The sequence below is a fragment of the Microtus pennsylvanicus genome, chromosome 6, assembly GCF_037038515.1.
Source record: "Microtus pennsylvanicus isolate mMicPen1 chromosome 6, mMicPen1.hap1, whole genome shotgun sequence".
NCBI classification, from domain to species: Eukaryota; Metazoa; Chordata; class Mammalia; order Rodentia; family Cricetidae; genus Microtus; species Microtus pennsylvanicus.
Genome location: NC_134584.1, coordinates 58894807 through 58913939, shown reverse-complemented (window position 1 = coordinate 58913939; position 19133 = coordinate 58894807). Strand labels below are relative to the sequence as shown.

The 19133-nt window shown below is 44.6% G+C and overlaps 1 protein-coding gene across 4 annotated transcripts; it reads right to left on the bottom strand.

Moving 5' to 3' along the window:
- Positions 1-2760: 2760 nt before the first annotated feature.
- Zcchc9 (zinc finger CCHC-type containing 9) lies at positions 2761-13713 on the bottom strand. 4 transcript variants are annotated; one of them, XR_012910902.1, is made up of 7 exons: positions 13567-13625; positions 11634-12043; positions 7034-7184; positions 6812-6904; positions 4778-4846; positions 3156-3495; positions 2761-3114 (listed from the first exon to the last, which is right to left on the bottom strand). XR_012910902.1 is itself a non-coding variant. In XM_075976342.1 (7 exons), the coding sequence occupies exons 3-7, from the start codon at positions 12015-12017 to the stop codon at positions 3377-3379; spliced, it is 816 nt and encodes a 271-aa protein (XP_075832457.1). In that variant the 5' UTR covers positions 12018-12043; positions 13097-13323; positions 13567-13643; the 3' UTR covers positions 2761-3376. The 4 variants fall into 4 exon arrangements, 3 of the variants coding, with proteins under 3 accessions (XP_075832457.1, XP_075832456.1, XP_075832455.1); XM_075976342.1 differs by adding an exon at positions 13097-13323 and having other exon boundaries at positions 2761-3495; positions 13567-13643; XM_075976341.1 differs by adding an exon at positions 13109-13323 and having other exon boundaries at positions 2761-3495; positions 13567-13643.
- Between the last annotated feature and the right edge of the window lie 5420 nt (positions 13714-19133).

Here is a 19133-nt window from a genome sequence, read left to right as displayed (position 1 = left end):
AAGCGGAAGTCCATGCTACTATTCCTTAGCTCTACTCTTAGCAGCAACCATTCTAAGGTATGCGCTCTCATGCCTGTATGGCTTCTCTTATGAATTTGGTTCCATCCATGTGTTATGTTGTGTGTGTGTGTGTGTGTGTGTGAGAGAGAGAGAGAGAGAGAGAGAAAGAGAGAGAGAGAGAGAGAGAGAGAGGCACATGTGCTATGGTGGGCAGGTGAAGCAGAAGGTAGCTTTAGAAACTGGGTCTCCTCATGCCAGCACCCAAGGTGGGCTCTTAACCCTCGTTTTTCATGGATTTGCTCTCAATTCCTCATACAATCTCTCTTCTCTCAGAGGGAAACACTGAGGATTTTAAATGAAGAGCTTTTGGTGATGTGTTCTATTTTATTTGTTCTTGTTGTTTACATATAATTCCAATAGGCACAGAGTTCTAAAATGAAAAAGATTTTCCTCCCCATATTATAGATGTCGTACGCTGTCTCCTGGCTTTCACTGTTACTATGAGGTAGTGAATTTTTCTTTTTTTTGTAGCTAACATGTCTCATCTATAATACTTTAAAATTTTCTTTCTTCATTTTTCCTTTTATTGAATTTTTCCCCTCACGTAATAAGATAAAAAAATTATCACATTGAAATAGGACAAAAAAAAAAAAGAAGGAAAAGAGCCCAAGGCATAAGAAGTTCACACACTTACAAATCCCACAAAAACAGTAAACTAGGTGTCATAATATATACACAAATAGCTGGGCAGTGGTGGCCCATGCTTTTAATCCCATCACTTGGGATGCAGAGGCCAGCCTGGTTTACAGAGCGAGTTCCAGGACAGCTAGAGTTGTTATATAGAGAAACCCCTTGTCAAAAAACCAAACAAAACACAACAAAAACACATATACATACACACACACAAATATATTATGCACATAAAACATACTGTGCAAGCATGAGGACCTGCGTTTGCATCCCCACTGCCCTGTAAAGGTCAGGCATGGCAGTTTCTCTAATTCTGCTTCACTCCGCAGTCCCTCTGACTGTAATGCACGCGGCCATGTTTATCCACGGCCATAACCCCAGTGCCTGAGAACAAGCACAGCTCACATAGTGGGCAGACAAAATCAGTGCCAACCTTGTCTAGCATTCCCCGCTCAAGAACGGTCCAATCACCCTGGTCTCCTGTCGTTCCTGCCTCTGGGACAGGACTTGCAGCTCCTGTGCATGTGTGAAACGGTGCTCTCAGCACCTGTAGTTTCTTTGTACTGCCTTCACTCCCTGACAGAGTACAACACTGACGTAAGGCAAGAGAGCTAAGGAAGGCAAACTGGCCACCAGCACTGCAGCACTGAGGACTGCTCAGAAAGAACACGCTTTCCTCCGCTCTGCACTCAGCAGCTTTCACTATCAGCCCCCACCTTCCTCCAGCAGCGTTCACTGTCCCAGCTACATACCCCCCCTCTTTAGCAGCGTTCACCCTCCTCCCACCCTCCCCTGCAGCACTCACTGCCCTTCCCCCCTCCAGCAGGGCTCAGCTCACTATCACCCCCTCCTACCACCCGCTCCGGCAGGGTTCAGCATGGCTTGCCCTTCATACCAAGCTCACTCCTCTCCTGAAGCTCTGGGAGCCGGGCCCTGTTTTGTCATCTCAGTCCTTCCCTCACCGAAAATAAAAGGACAGCTCCTATTAAGACTTGAACTGCTAAGCTGTGCAGACATGAAAACAGAGAAAATGTTTCTTTTCTTATTTGTAAATATTTAGCTTTGGCGGCATCAGTAACTAATCACAGCTGCTTCCTTTAGCTACAAATGGCTTCAATCAGGTAAAATTTCAAATGAAACTCACAAACTAGAAGTCGTTCCATTGTACTGCACAGTGGCCGTGGCAGGGCTTGTGGAATACGGGTATTAAATATGCATGTATTCATCAAATCAGACAAAGAAGCTAATGGGTCTCTGATTAGTGTTCCTACTCTACTGCGGCGATGCTCCCATCACACCCTGATTCATCTAGCGCACAGCACTGTCTGATGCACGAGCTGTGCCCTCACTGTCTGATGCATGAGCTGTGCCGTCACTGTCTGATGCACGAGCTGTGCCGTCACTGTCTGATCCACGAGCTGTGCCCTCACTGTCTGATGCATGAGCTGTGCCGTCACTGTCTGATGCACGAGCTGTGCCGTCACTGTCTGATGCACGAGCTGTGCCGTCACTGTCTGATCCACGAGCTGTGCCCTCACTGTCTGATCCACGAGCTGTGCCCTCACTGTCTGATGCACGAGCTGTGCCCTCACTGTCTGATCCACGAGCTGTGCCGTCACTGTCTGATGCACGAGCTGTGCCCTCACTGTCTGATCCACGAGCTGTGCCGTCACTGTCTGACCCACAAACTGTACCGTCACTGTCTGATGCACGAGCTGTACCGTCACTGTCTGATCCACGAGCTGTACCGTCACTGTCTGACCCACAAACTGTACCGTCACTGTCTGATGCACGAGCTGTGCCGTCACTGTCTGATCCACGAGCTGTGCCGTCACTCTGTCTGAATATAGCACACTGACTTTTTGGCTAGAATTCCCCTCTTGAAAAACTGAAGGCAAAACAGAGCTGTGAAGCTGGGGCATTCTTTCATTTTAATTTCTAATTCTTTGTATGAAAACAAAACCAAAACCACACAGACCCCTGCTTATCTCTACTAAGACTTACAAACAACCTTGTTTGCAAAGGACTCTAGAGCGAGAGCAGCGAACAAAGTCCAGTTCAACATAGACAAACAGATGATAAAATTTATTTGGTACTAAAAATTCCAGATTCTGTGACAATATATAAATAAATTTCTATTATGATAAACTGATACTCTGAAAAAAGAATAACAAAATTTGACTTATTCACAAACTTGAAGCTGTGAGTTTTGTTTAGGGCTGGTCAACTTTGATGCAGAGACAGCTGTCAGCCAAGTGTACAGGCGCTTAGTTAGCTCTAAGCTCTGCTGAATTATGTTCCTAGGCACATGTCTGTGATCTCAGCACTAAAGGGCTGAGGCACAATTACTAGTTTGAAGCCAACCTGGGCTACAGACAGTCTGTTTCTCTCTCTCTCTCTCTCTCTCTCTCTCTCTCTCTCTCTCTCTCTCTCTCTTTCTCTCTCTCTCTCTCTCACACACACACACACACACACACACACACACACACACACACACAGGTCTAGAGAGTAAGTACAATTAATCATCTTGTACTCCTTGAAGGACAGAATACAGTCAACTTGACTTCACCTAGATCAGGGTGGTGTCTATAATACAGGTTCGCCTCCACAGGAAGCCAGCTCTACTGTAAAGGCCTACTTTGCAAAGTAACAGTGAGGTGGTAGTCGCCAGCAGTACCGATTCTTATCAAAAATGAACAACTCTGGGTGCTTTAGTCTTTGGTTTCTGTGGTTTGGGTGCATCCAGGACTTCTTCATAGTCGGCACTCATTCCCGCTGCCCATCGACCAACTGTGACCATCCGATCTACAGAGGGATAAGAAAGATATAAACACAACAGTAATCAAATGCTTCCATTAGAGTGGTATCAGTCGAGCAAAGGAACTAGTTTTGACATGCATAATCACAAGAAGAGAAGCCCCCCATCGCTGCAGGAAAGTGAGCAATTCTGTAATTGATTAGAACCCTTGATTTCCAAGTACTGCGGGCAATTTCTCGTCCCAATTAGGGAAATGCAGCAGCTACTTTGCAATGCACAAACTGATGAAAAAGCTCCTTCATCTCTCCCAGAGTTCATCACTGAAGAGTCAATGAATTCCAAGAGCCCGTAAACAGCAAGACTTAGGAGGCATTAGTTTTAAATGCACGAGATCCCACCTGTGAAATTATGCACCATCTGCTTGTCAGCTTTATCATTTGGGAAGTGGCAACCCTCCCAGTAGAGAGAATTCAAATCCCACTTCATCATTTCAATCTCACAACCTACACCATACGAAGATGATCTCCTTCTAGACAAGATTATAAACAACAACTCCTGGGTTTGCATTTAAACATTAGGGCAAGAAAGTCAGACTTGGGAGACTCAGGGATGAATTATGACTATGAATAAGTCCCAGGACTCACTCTCTGTGCCTCCCCAGTGCTGAGATTACAAGCACACAACCACCACAGCAGCCTTTTACTTAGTTCTGGGGACTGAACTCGGGTCCACATGTCGCTGAGCCACCTGCCCAAGTCCGTTTAGCTTTCTTTAACACAGATCATCTCTATTCTAATCCTGGCACACTAAGGGAATGATGGTCCTCTGCTTTCTTAGAAGTCTGCAGCATGGAACAGTGAACATTTACAAGCTTTTAATGATCAAGGCTAATATTTCACAAGAAAATAAGCACTAGGCAGATGCTGCGTTGTTAACACATTTTTAATAAGTTTAACAGCTTTACCATCATTTAGAGTACACAAAGCAAAGCACATGAGGACAATCAGGCTTATGAATGCTGAAAACTAATTCTGTATTTGACTTTTATCTTAGGAATCGATACTTTTTTGCTAAGTAAAAAAGTAAGTTCTAATACAACTAACTCCATTTCTGAGCAAATGTAAAAGCTTGTAAGATGCTTTTCAATATACAGTCCTGCTCACCAGCTTGCAGGACAGACCCGAAGTTCAGGGACTTGGGCCTGGCGAGGCCACCGTCCCAGTGCAAAAGCAGCTGTCTGCAGTCAACGGTGCCTCTCTGAGTTATTGATAATGGAGCTCGGTGAGCACAGAGAGGAATACCCTTATAGACGGAGGCCCGGGAACTCACCTGAGTTCTGATTTTCAGGGCAATCTTTCTTAAAGTGCTCCACAGAGCCACAGAGTTTACAGCCGCCACCTAGTAGAAGAACAGAGTCATTGAGTCTATATCATCCCGACACAGTGTGTGTAACATGGATGAGCAATTTCAGGTCTTCACATCGCTGATGACTGTAAAGGAAGCTGGGCGGGGACCATCACACTTGTTATCAACTCCTTTGCTGCTCCCGAATTTCAGCAGCTGCTTTGTACCTGATCTTCGAGAGAGAAGTGGAGAAGAGGAACATGATAGAAGTCACCTGTCCGAGACTGTGTGACACAGAAGTCTAGAGGTTACTCAAGGACAGTCGAGCTGTAGAGCCTTCGCCAGGAAACAAAACTTATACACAGTCACATCCCCCGTCCCAGGAGGATGCCCAGTTTCTAACAGTTTCTCAGCAAGCAGTGGCCTCCCAAAAGGTAAGCACTGCTGCTCTACTAGACAGGTCAGATGAGGTAGTGGTTACTTAAGGGAAATCTGTTTCCACGCCTTCCATCTGCCAGTCCTGCTAGCCTGAGAAAACACCCCCATCTGTCTAACTAAGCATCATTCCAGAATGGTGAGCTACAACATGTGGTTCCCACACGGGGCTTCCACATAAGAGCCAGGCCTTCTCAGAACCATGCCTGTGTGAAGTGCCAAATCAGAAGATGTCCCCAGAGGATACAAGCCTGTCTCCCACGTATGGGATAAGCTCCTCTTGCTTTAAAACAACAACCAGCAACAACGACTCAATCTGACTCACCACGCAAAGCCATCTTTGCTCCCAAGTCAACTTTCCAAGTCGGAGACCCTTCTGTATGCCACAGTGAAAACAGAAGAGGCCTTTGACTAATGCACTTACTTTAAAACATAATGGCCATACCCAAGCAAATCTAAGATACCACTGATGAGTTTACTTAAACTGTTCTATTATTAATAAAAACTCAGGAGACAGATATTGGGGTAAAAACGTGATAGACCCAAAGAGCAGCAGGGGAATGATCAGTCGATCCTGCCTTTTCCCACTTCCCAGATCAAAAAGACCCAGCCAAATATCCAAGTCCCTCCTTACTACTTCTATGTACCTCTCTATCCAGCTCCCTGGGTCCTCCATACCTCTATGGGTAATTTCAGTCCACTAGTCGCTGACTCCACCCTCTGATTCAAGATTAACTTTATCAGCAGTCTTGGGAGGTCAGTATGAACAAATATCCTGCAACACATCACCGACTGTAAGGTATGTCATTCACTACTTTACATATCTTCGCCCACCAATGGTATGATACAGTTCGATTTCAGATATAAAAATGAAAAAGAATGCATCTCAGAACCGAGGAAATCTAGCTTCCTTAATTCTACTGTACAGGTGACCTGGCCAAAGACCTGCGCCTAAGGAGGGGCAGTGAGGCTGACCCCACCAGCTACATGTTTCCTCTGGACCTCGCGGAGGGAGACCTCAAGACAGGACACAGAGACGCCAAGGATGCGCTGGTACCAGCCACTGTGTTAACAGACAACGAATTCCTCCTGCAGGCCTTCGGACACAGCAGGGCTAGTTACAGGCTCTTAAGACACAAACTGAGTCAAAGACAGAAAGGTTCCACGAAGCTAAGGTCTGTACAAGTAGAAACTTCAGAAACAAACATCACCACAAACCAGAACAGTGCGCACCACACTAGAGCAGAACAGCATGCTAGAGAGACACGATGCAATGTAGCTTTTTGAATCTTTTACTAATCTGAGATAAAACCTCTCCAGTTTTATTTTGCTTAAACACCAACAGATATTTAATATATTCTCACAAATAATGCTGAAGCAAGTGGTTTGAGAAATACTCGTTAGCTTTTCTCTGGTTTATTAATAAGTTAAACCATAGTACTGAAATAACCCCGGACAGAATAGTGCTTGGTAAAGGCACTCAAGGTTGCACCTGCTCAAGAATTCAGTTAGAGGGAAGATACAGTTAGATCATAATTCTGAGTGATGTATACGTGTCAGACACAGGGGGGCGATGGCACTCACCGTCAGCATAGACGCCCTTGGGATTATCGGGGCAGGACCTGGATAGGTGTCCCATTTCTCCACAGACAAAACATTTCGCAAAAGGAAATTCACCTGTAAGAATCAATGTTCCCATTAATATACTGTGTATAATGACAAGCTGTATAATTTACATTACTTTAAAATACTGTGAACATATCTTTTACCACAGTGGCTATTGAATGGGCACCTTCCCGTACCTACCGAGAGCGGGGTCCACGCTAGCTCTGCACTTCGTCATCTCGTGCTCTGTGGACCCACAGCGGTAACAGATGCCAGTGCCCATGTCCTGACTTTCCAGTGCAGCTGGGCAATCGGCGACTCCATGGCCAGGCCTTCTACAATGGAAACATATCTGTGAAAACAAAAAATCAGTTTCCACGTGGTGAAACTACTCTCCTGCCTTTATTAATTCTCCCATCAAAGCTATCTTTATTTTGCATTTTAAAGTTAAAAAAACAACAACAACAACACATCAGTCTTCTATCTGAAGAAGAAGTACTTTCCATATCCCCAAAATGGTCACAAGCCTTACAGCAGTGTTTCTCATAACTAATCCCATTAATCCATTAGTCTCACCCACAGGGTTATAAACGGTTTCGTAAGAGGCAATTACTCCTATGAATTGAGCAAATATGGATCATACACATTTTACTAAGGATGCCTGTACCAGAAAACAAAGAGTATGTTTGGGAGGGGCCTCTGTAGAAGTCACACAATAGCTATAAAAAAAAAAAAATCACTCAGATTAATTGCTTGTATTTTTAAATTTCACAGAGCTAAATGACAGTGGGTTCAGTGTCTCCACTATGACTCAGATCACAAGCTATCTGGGTAGGTCAAGCAGGTGGCTGGGTGGAGCTGGCCAGGAGCCAAGGTTCACAGTACTGGGAGGCACCAAAGTATCTTAAAGGTGTGGGTATTTAAGAAATGATGGCATCCGAGACCCATGATGCTAAGGATAGCACTGAGAACCATTCCATTGCTCTGCCTCGCCAGGGCAGGTCTAATGTCACCAATAAGAACAGGAAGGTCAGGAAATCATCAGAATAGATGCCTGCTCACATAACAGAACAGCTGGACAAACCCCATGAAAGAAAAACCCTGTCTGGAAGAAAAGGTCACCTGCAAAATCCTGTTACAGAAAGTCTCCTAAAAATGGGGGCTCTGACACGGCCAATACGAACAGGTTTATGCTGGTCAACTGCCTCAAAAAACGAGGCCAAGAATATCCGCATACTCGGTACTGCCTGATTCTGCTTCTTTAGAGACAGAAGGTCCATAAAAATATGATGGGGTTGCTGGGAGATGGTGGTGCACGCTTTTAATACCAGCACTCGGGAGGCAGAGGCAGGTGGATCTCTGTGAGTTCAAGGCCAGCCTGGTCTACAAGAGCTAGTTCCAGGCAGGCTCCACAGCTACAGAGAAACCCTGTCTGAAAAAACAGGTTTCTGAGTATCATGAAGCAATGGCCCAAGTTTTGTTCAGCAGGAGTGAGGGACCGGATGGACGAGAAGTGTTAAGTGAAGTCCCAGCCTGTTTGGTGAGGCCAGAAGACCAATGCACTCCTGTTACAGCAAATAGTTCACAAGAGGAAGAGCAATGGATCGCCTCTGACTTGCTGTCTCTAGTCAGTGGAAAGGAAATTTGAAGACCAGGAAACAGTGGTTGACACTGGCTCCAAACAGTAGTATGTGGGGGGTCAGAACTAGCATCCAAAACAGGTACAAATGGTGGAAGTATTAAGATGAAAAGAGCAAACAGATAAACCGTGGGAAGAGGAGATCCATCTCACTTTGAATACATGGCAGTCATCTTAGTCACTGCTGTTACACGGAGATGTCATTGACTAAGAGCACCCGGTTATTCAAAACTTCACCCTGACTACATGACTTCCAAAAATAGGTCTCTTCTGAGAACTGCAGACTATGAAAGATCTAAACATTTCAAGTCATTCAGAGGCCAGGTGTGGTGGCTTAAGTCTGCAGCTCCAGTACATGGGAGGCATGGACAAGAAATTACCCTAAGTCTGAGTCTAGCCTGGTCTACATAGCTAGTTCCAGTTCAGCCAGGGCTATATAAAGAGCCCCCATCTCAAAACAAACAAACAAACAAAAAAGCACAATAACAACAACAACAACAAAAATACCCCAATGCCTCTAACAATCTACCCCGCATCTAAGTGGAAAATGGCCAAAAGCAGCAGAGTGGCATTTAAACCACAAACAAAAATAAGTCAGGACTTAATGAGCTACAAAAACCACCATCCCTAATTTTAATTGTTTTATTTAAAAAATAAACCACTTAAATAAAAGCAACTATTTTCTTAAATTGAAAAGACTTTAAAGGTTTACATATCATACTAAATAATATTGAAGTTTTTGTCTACATGGGTACTGTGTACACAAAATACTCTTAATTAGTAGTACGATAACCAATGTCTCCTTTCGAAAACAATTACAACCAACCATGCACAATAAAAACATGGAATTAAATCTGGGGAGACATTAAAAGCACTGCTGATCCTGCAGAGGTCCCAGGTTCAATTTCTGGCACCCACAGGATTTGGGGGAGGGTTGACAAGTGTCTGTAACTTCAGTTCGAGGGGAACCGATTCCTCCTCTGGCTTCCTAGTTCACAGACATGCATGTGGGCAATATACTCATACACATAAAATAACAATTTATTTGTCCCACAGTCAGACATGTGCAGAGAGAGGGTCTAAATTGGAAGTCTCCATCGGGTCCCTCACATCAGAGAGTGGGGAACCTTGTGGAAGAGGGGGAGGAAAGACTGAGGAGTCAGAGGGATGGAGAACATCAGGAGAACATGGCCCACTGAATCAACTAAGCAGGGCTCAGATGGGCTCACAGAGACTGAAACAGCAAACATGGGACCTGCATAGGTGTGTGCACGCGTTACAGATACTAGCTTGGTGTTTGTGGGGCTCCTAATGGTGGGAGTGGGTGTGTCTGACTCTTCCAAACGCTCTTGAGACTCTTTTCCTATTGGGTTGTCTTGTCTAGCTTCAAGGAGGGTTTTTGCCTTGTCTTACCATATCTTATTTTGTTTTGTTTAGCTGTTGTTTCTTGAAGGTCTGCTCTTTTCTGAATGGAGATGGAGGGGGAGTGGATCTGGGGGAGAGAGGAGGTGAAGGGGAGCTGGGAAGAGTGGAGGGAGAAAAACTGTGGTCAGGATATTTGAGAGAAGAATCTATTTTCAATCATCATCATCAAATTAAATTAGGAATTTACACTTAGGTAGGATGTTTATTATCTCTGCCCCAGCCTCCTCCAAATAGGGTTTCTCTTTGTAACAGTCCTGGCTGTCCTGGAACTCGCTTAATAAACCAGGCCAGCCTCAAACTCTTTACACTTTTTAACTCCAGCACTTGGGTGGCAGAGGTAGGCAGACAACTGTGACTTCACTGCCAGTAGGTCTACCCAGCCACATCTAGGCCAGGCAAGGCTACACAGTGACACTCTTTCTCAATAAAGAAAAGAAAAGAAAACAAAAAACATAAGGTAGAAGGTAAATAAAACGTACTTTCAAACCTGTCTTTTAGGGCTGGAGAGAAGGCTCATTCAATAAAGCGCTTGCACACATGCGTGACAACCTGATTCAAGGCTCAAACACGAAGGAAGAAAACGTCAAGTGTGAGCCGGGTGGTAGTGGCGCACGCCTTTAATCCCAGCACTTGGGAGGCAGAGGCAGGCGGATTTCTGTGAATTCGAGGCCAGTCCAGTCTACAAGAGCTAGTTTCAGGAAAGCTAGGGCTCTGTCCAGAAAAACAAACAAACAAAAAATCAAGTGTGGCAAAACATGCTCAAAATCCCAATACCAGAGAGGAGAAGCAAGTGGCCTATTGGCTTGCCTGTAGAGTTTAGAAAATTCCAGGACAGTGAGAGATAGCAAAAAAGAACTTGTCTGAAAATCAAGGTGGATGGTGCCTGAGACAGACACCTGATGCTGTCTTCTGGCTTCCACACACGTGTGCACATATGCACTTGCTCACTTACACACGTAACCACACACAAATGGCTTTTGGCTAGACACGGTGGCCTACACCTGCAACTCCAGCCACCCACACAACAACCATACACAAACATGTGCGTGAGCACAAATGTACACACACAGACATGGCTTGGCTAGGCATGGTGGCACACAACCATGGTCCATTCCCAGCCACAGGATTGCTATGAGCTTGGAAGCCATAGCACTGGCTATGAAGTCAAGGGGCCTGGCCTCTACCAAACCCGAGGAGTCCACTCTCTCATCTTCGGAAACCTAGCATTGTCAAACACGTTTCTTGAAGATTCCTTAACTTTCATGTAGAAAGCATAACAGGGACCCGAACTCCTCCTCGTGAATGAATATTTTATGGGTGAAAGCAGAAGAACAGCCATTCCGTCCAAGAAAAGGGAATCATCTTTAACTTATGGTATCAAATAGTTTTTTTCACAGTTATTTGAAAAGGTGTTACCCTAAGATAGGAATAGGACAAACATAGGTTGTGAATTCAGTTCGAATCTCACCTCCAGCACTAACCAAGAGGCTTTCAGCAAGTCACTTAACCTGGACAGACTGCTGTGTTTTCTGCCTGTAATATGGGAATACAACCATCTGTGTAGTGTTGTTACGACAACTAACCAGTATAATTGTGTGTGTGTGTGTGTGTGTGTATACATGATGAAAGGAACAAGCCTTAAAAAGCTGTCCTGGGCTCTGTTTAAATATGTATCCTGTGAGTAGATGAACGACAGTTTCTAGCCACACAAAGGAGTAAACAACATAATGATCTCACCATTGCATTTTTCTTTGCTGCTTGTCTTTTTAACCGTCTTTCTTCCCGTCGATTGTCTTTCTTTAAGGCCACAGCAATCTCTTCCCGTACTTCCCGGCTGTCTGCTGCTATCAACTGTCCATTGTGAAGCATCTGAGAGTTCTGTTTTAGGTATTCCATGAATCCATTCACATCTTCATTTAAATACTCTTTTTTCTTCTTGTTCTTTTTATGTTTTGCTTGAGGGGAATCATTTTTAAGGGACAGCCTACTGATTTGGCGTTGTTTATGCTTTGGAAGGCTTCCGTCTGCACTCCCTGCAGACCCTCCCCTCATGTCCTCCCATGATGTCGCAGACAAGGGTCTCCTATGATTTGAGGTGTTCACTCTAGCCCATCTGGTCATGGTTTCGGCAGAGGCACTTTACCGATCTGCAAGGTAAGAACAAGTAGTATTCGATTAATTAAAAGCTGAAGATGTAGAGACAGTATTATCATCAAAAATACTCATATTTCAAACTTTAAATCATGAAAACTCCTCATCTGGGTATCTGCATTGACACATGGTACACCGCAAAGTTATTTTTCTAAAATAATTTTGGCACTGATCAGAGAAGTTCCATTCCAGTCGAAGAAAAAGGCATATATCTTTGCTTAAAACTAGAAAGTAATTTGCCAAAACGTGATTTTTTTTTTGAGACAAGGTTTCTCTGTAGCTTTGGTGCCTGTCCCAGAACTAGCTCTTGTTGACCAGGCTGGCCTCGAACTCCAAGAGATCTGCCTGTCTCTGCCTCCCAAGTGCTGGGATTAAAGGCATGCACCACCACAGTCCAGACCAAAACATGATTTTTTAAATTAGAAATCACATGTAAATTCTTCTCAAATCCTGGTGTTTTCCCCGCCATTTCTTTTCCTATCTTTAAACCCCAGGCTACTTTCTCCCAATCTGCTTGCTTAGTTTGCCATTTCATTTCGACCAATTGCAAAGCACATTAGTAAGCATACAGAAGGCTTGTCCTTCAAGTTTGACTTTATAGCTCTTCCCGGTAGATTTCTAAAGCAAGGCAGTATATAAAGTGTTTGCAGTCACACGATAATTCTCTCTTACTAATGAGGGTGATTGCCATTTGCAGTCCAATGGTTTTTTGTTTGTTTGTTTTTCGAGACAGGGTTTCTCTGTGGTTTTGGATCCTGTCCTGGAACTAGCTCTGTAGACCAGGCTGGTCTCGAACTCACAGAGATCCGCCTGCCTCTGCCTCCCGAGTGTCCAATGGTTTTGAGTAATTTTCAATTATCATATTTCAATGATTCAAATTTTAAGACAAACTTTATACCAAGAAGTTTTGTTTGTATACCCTTAATAAATAAAGAACATATTTACTGTCATAAATAGGTTTCATTTCAAGTATAGATGTGAAAATGTTTTTTAAAGTCGTTTGTTTTGAGCCTAATTATTTGGCTCCAACATAAAACTGCATAGTTTACTTTGCATGTTACCTAGCAATCCTGAGAACGTTTCTTTTTCCTCTTCAGTGAATGACAGCATCAGACACAATCAAAGAACGGGAGTTGCCACTTTCAGGGCAGCCTGTGTGCAACGCCTTGGCACCGGCAGTCTGCAGCATGCCTTCGGGGGCCTGTGAGTGACGCTGCACGCCACTTTACAGTGCACTGGTCCCCGGTGACTGTCACCAAGAGGGCGGATCCTCCTCCTGACAGGCCGGATGGGAATTCGGGGGTCAGGAGGGTGACACGGGACGGCTGCGCTTCTCCCCATCCGCCCCCAGCAGCGCGTCCCGCGGGCACCCTGGGCCTGCTCTCAAGAGCCGAGCTGGGCGATCGGACTGTCCCCCAATCTCTGTCCTCGCGTCTCCCGCACGAGTCCGGCTCTAGCCGGCCAGAGGCGGCCACGAGGCCCGCACACCACAACCGGTGGCGCCAGCGTAGCTCCTTACCGCGCGTGAATCCTCCAGAGCAGCAGAGACAGCAAGCCAGAGAAGCCGGGCCCGGGATGAGGAAGCGGCCTTGCAGACCGGAAGTACACCTTTCCCTACGCGTCACTTCCGGCGGGCCGGGCTGGGTGGAGTGAGATGGAGTGGGTGCTACGCTCCGGAAGGTGGCTGAGTTTGTGGGTTGTATGGTGTTTGCAGAGCGTTTCGCTGGACTCCCTGGACACGAAGACGAGCTCTCAGTCTGTGCCGTCCGGAAATGTGTAATTTAGAGGGAGAGACCCGAACGGACTGCTGGGAGGAAGGTCTTCTTTAAAATGCCCTTTGAACTGGACTTGGAAAACTCGACTAAGTAATGAAATTGGCTGTGGGAGGGAACCTAAGCTCGGCAAAGGTGTCAGTGCGGCTGGGGTGTCTCTGGGATACAAGTCTAAAGAAGACCTTTGGAGCACCTCTTGGCTCTGAGTGGTACTGTGATTGCCCTGCCTGGAACATCCACACTTTGTGGCCAGAGTTCCTTCTTCAAGATAATTCTAGTCCTTCGTCCTATTAGTCAGCCCCTCCAGGAAAGCACCCAAGCCAGTTGTGCTCAGTGAGAAATGGCATTGGCATACCACTTAGTGCTCCATTCATTTTGCCTCTTAAATGTTTGTCCACTTCCCTGCCCCTCCGCTCCTCTTGGTTTTTTTTCTCCGACTTCCTCTTCCCTTGCCTCAACTTTCACAGTGTGGTCCAAATCACTTCGGCTCATCTGGGCAGACAGTTATTTCCTGCCTTAATGGTTTCCACAAGTGAACTTTGGAAAATGTGAATTAGAGTGCCAAGTCTAATTGGTACCTCCCTGCTTAAGCCCGTCCATCTTTTCTCACTGTTAGGATGGTAGTCAAACTCTTGAGCGTGTGTAAACCCCCGCCAACGTCACTAGTCTGACGTCATACTATCTCTGTCCTTTCTGAACTCTATACAAAGAAGCCTTCCCCCGTTTTCTTATATGGCTGTTGTACTTGTTTAGCACTTTGTTGGCATAATACTCCGGTTTTGTGTGGCGTTGGCGGCACACACCTTTAATCCCAGCACCCAGCAGGCGGATCTCTGTGAGTTCGAGCCCAGCCTGGTCTACAAGAGCTAGTCCAGGACAGGCTCGAAAGCTACAGAGAAACCCTGTCTCGAAAAAAGCAAGCAAACAAAAAGCCTCCTGTTTTATTGTATCCTAAATGCCTCTCACATAATTTATTCTTATTCCTTTATTATATTCATAAAATCAGTGTCATAAAAAATATTGGGATTTGGTATGGTAAATGCCACTAACATACTAGTGCATATGTTAACATGCTTAAAGATACAGAAACAATCCCGTAGCTGATGGGAAGCGAGAGGCTCCTCGGTGCCTTTGTGGCTTCAGCCAGTTGGCCCCTGCCTACTGACATTTCAAGTCCCTGTGACAGTTTATTTTTCTGGGTAACTAGCCTTGAACACAATGTGTACCACTAGATGGCGCAGTCAACGAAAACCGTGTCCTTTTAATGCTGAATTTCCTTGCAGATCTGATTCCTGGAAGTAAGGGGGCACCTCTATTTATTTTGATGAAGATTAGTAGTTGAGTAAGCAGGTCATAGATTAAATCCTTCGGAGTTCATGAGGAAGCACTAGTGTTCCTACTAGTGAGTATCTGAGTAGTTTATAGGTGCTACAGGGATAATTATCCTATATCCCTGACTAACTAACCCACCCAGTGTCCTGAGCTGCTTTCTGCATTTAACAACAAGGAAATAAACCCAGAGAGCTGAAGCCACTTACTCAAGGCCACACAGCCACTAAGAAACAGAATGAGACTTAAAACCAAAATCTCAGGCTGTAGTTGTACTCTTCTATTTTAAATACTGCGTGGCATTGTTTACTTGAACTCATTTTAAATATTCTTTACTGAGTTATGCATACCAATGTAAGACTTAAATGTGTATTTATTATAATTCAAGAGATTATCTTTTTATTCAATTTTCACTCTTATTGGTTTAAATATATTATTTCATGGCAAAATGTTAGAAAAAATGTTAAGTGAGGAGCCAAGGGTTTTGTTATCAAGGGATATACTTCATTTTTCATATTGTAAATCATCTTATTAGGGTTCTGTATAGGAACAGAACTGATAGAGTGAATGTATATGTATATATATGATAAAGAGGTGTTTGAGAATTACTTGGTAGGTTTACAAATCACACACACACGTGCACACACACACACAAATTATTAGACTGACTTACATGTTATGGTCCAGCTAGTCCAACAATGACTGTCTACCAAGGGAAGGTCCAAAAATGCAGTAGGTGCTCAGTCCACAGTCAGTCTAGATGCCTCAGTTGGTCTTAAAGTATACACTGGAATCCCCAAGAAGTGGGTTCCGATGCCAGTGATAAAATGGACTTGCCATCGAGCAGCCCGGCAGAGAGAGCAGGCTTCCTTCTTTCATGTCTGTTATACACACCACCAGCAGAAAGGTGTGGCCCTGGTTAAAGGTGAATCTTCCCACCTCAAAAGATCCAGATTAGAAGTGGGCTTTCCCATTTAACATGATTTAATTAAAAACCTTCACACGTGTACCAAGTCACTTAGTTAATTCCCTGTGTAGTCAGGTTGACAACCGAGAATAGCCACAAGGCATCTTAAAAAGGATACAGGATAAGTAACATGCAAAGTATATACCATATGAAGTATATAGACATAGTCTAAAACACCTATGTGTAAATATCGCCCAGTTCAAGAACCTGACAGTGCTATATACTCTTCATTATATTAATGTAGTTTTGGCATGGATAATGTATGTTTATGTGTCAAACAAAAGGCGTTTATATGATGATATAAACCTCACAAACCATTTCTCAACCTGATGCTATCTGTAAACACCAGGCATTGTAAAAGCTACTGTGAGATTCAGAAAAGTAAGCAAACAGTTGTAGAGGGAGTCAAAACATAAATGTGCATGACTCAATGTCCCCTTCAAGACACGTTTGGGGAAGGGATATTGTTTGCTTTGAGAGTGGATCGCAATCATAGGTGGCAGAGCAGGACTGGCTAAACCCATAATAGAATCCGAGTCACCACTGTTCAGTCTGTGAAGACCATCAAAGCATCGTCTAACAGTCATACCTGGTGAATTGTAGAGGGTGGGGAACTACAAGAGCGCATCCTCCTCTTCTGTGAACCACATAGGACTCAAGGGCTGGTCCCTGAAACACCATGCACATGACAAACTCCTGAACTGAGATGGGAATTGCTACCCACAAAACGTGAGACAAAGTTCACAGTGCAAGTCTAAACACCTCAGTTGTTTGCTTGGTATTTTTCCCCTTGAGGAATAAAATAGAACTTGAAGTATGTACAAAATAACATTCACAGTTTCCAGGATAATGTCTAAAACATTTTGATACATAAAGAACTAGAAACATGTGATACATTACAGAAACAACCACCCCACTAAATGCCACCTGCATTATCCAGATCCAAGAGGGACAGGTTCAAAAGAAAGAGAAAAAGAAATATATGGGATTTTTTTTTGGATTGGCTTGTATGATTGGGTGTTAGTTCAAACTTGATGTGTTGGGGAACCTTAGAGCCTAGTAGGTGTTCAGTTAAATAGTTACCCACTCCAAAAAGTCAGAAGCCTCACAACGGGGGTGATGTGGGCAATGATGGGCATAGTTCAAAGTTGAAGTCTAGAAGCTTCCTTAAGATGCACTGGTATGAGCCTGCATAAGAAGAGTGAAGGAGGTGGGGCCAGCTGTGCACAGTGACAGCAGCAATGCATTCAGTCAGGAGGGCCAGCTGTGCACAGTGACAGCAGCAATGCATTCAGTCAGGAGGGCCAGCTGTGCACAGTGACCGCAGCAATGCATTCAGTCAGGAGGGCCAGCTGTGCACAGTGACAGCAGCAATGCATTCAGTCAGGAGAGTCAGCTGTGCACAGTGACAGCAGCAATGCATTCAGTCAGGAGGGCCAGCTGTGCACAGTGACCGCAGCAATGCATTCAGTCAGGAGGGCCAGCTGTGCACAGTGACCGCAGCAATGCATTCAGTCAGGAGGGCCAGCTGTGCACAGTGACAGCAGCAATGCATTCAGTCAGGAGAGTCAGCTGTGCACAGTGACAGTGGCAGTAACACTTGCACGCAGGAAGGGAGTGACCATGAGCTCACCAGCTTTCTCCCACTTTTTTTCATCTGCCTCCCCAGCCTGTTGAGTGGTGCCCCCCACATTCAGAGTGGATCTTTTCCTCTCAGTTGCTTTCCCACCTGTTGGTCCTCTCTGGAAATGCCCTCACAGATGTAACTGGAAGTGTGTTTTATTAACCCCCTCAGCATCTCTATCTAGTCCCAAAAAACCAAGATTAACCATCACAGCTTTAAAATGACCTAAATGCTGAAATTACCAGACAAGGTCTTTAAATAACATTTACATCTATGTCCAAGGAACCAAATAATGCTATGAATGATTTAAGCAATTGAAAAAATGCTGTAAATGGATCATAAGATGGTCAGTCTCAATACAGACATTTTTATGTAAGTTCTCGGGATGGAAACCTACATTCTAGGTCTAAATGCTTGCATGGCAAGTGCTCTACCCTTTGAGCCATCTTCTCAATCCACTCTAGTGTCTAAAAACTCAAGGGCTCACTGTGTAGCTTCATTGTGGAGCACTTGCCCAGCACACACGAGCCCCTGTATTTGATCCAGAAACACAGAGAATATGCATTCCCGTGTTGACACTGATTCATCATTAGAGCTTGTGCCTGTTTATCCACCCAAAAGCAATGGGTGAGAGCAACAAATTCTCACCCTTCCCCGAAGAGTATATTGACAAACTTGAGTTGTTGCCAAGCAGCCATAGATGTGGTGATATTTTGTTTGTGGTCTAACGAATAAAGCTTGTCTGAAGATCGGAGTGTGGAGCTAGCCACTAGTTAGCCATACAGGCCCGACAGTGGTGGCACACACCTTTAATCCCAACACGCAGAAGCAGATGGATCTCTGTGAGTCCAAGGACACCCTGGGTCACGCGAAATGACCAGTCTAAATGAGAAACAGAGCTGGGTGATGATGGCTCACAACTTCAATCCCATTGCTTGGGAGTCACACACCTTTAATCCCAACACTAGGGAGGCAGAGACAGGAAGGGATATGGCTGGTTGGAGAGAGGAATGTAAGGCAGGAGGAGACAAGAGCTCAAGGCATTCAGTCTGAGAATTTGTGGAGACAGGATCTTGCCCACTTGGGGCTGAGGATTCGGTATAGGTAAAAGGTCTCTCTACTAGGTGGCTCCTTTACTTCTCTGATCTTTCAGTATTTACCCCAATATCTGACTCCAGGTTTTTATTATTAAGACCAATTAGAATTCTCACAACATATAGAAGAACATGACCTATGGGTACATGGAGCTTCAGTTTGTTTAGCAATTTCTTGTATTTCCTTCTCTGTATACCAACGCTTATATCACTTGCCAATTTCTTTTTTCATCCCCCTTTTAAGTTAATCTTCAGTTAGCATATATGGTAATGGGTTTCACTGTGGCATTTTCATACACA

What these genes read in the sequence shown, in the direction of transcription:
- Zcchc9 (XM_075976340.1), bottom strand. Translation starts at nt 12,017, where the DNA reads ATGACCAGATGGGCTAGAGTGAACACCTCAAATCATAGGAGACCCTTG. An exon ending in CAGCAAAGAAAAATGCAATG is followed by an intron (nt 7,185 to 11,633) that starts GTGAGATCATTA and finishes TTGTTTTCACAG; the next exon opens with ATATGTTTCCATTGTAGAAG. An exon ending in CCCTGAAAATCAGAACTCAG is followed by an intron (nt 3,496 to 4,777) that starts GTGAGTTCCCGG and finishes ATCCCTCTGTAG; the next exon opens with ATCGGATGGTCACAGTTGGT.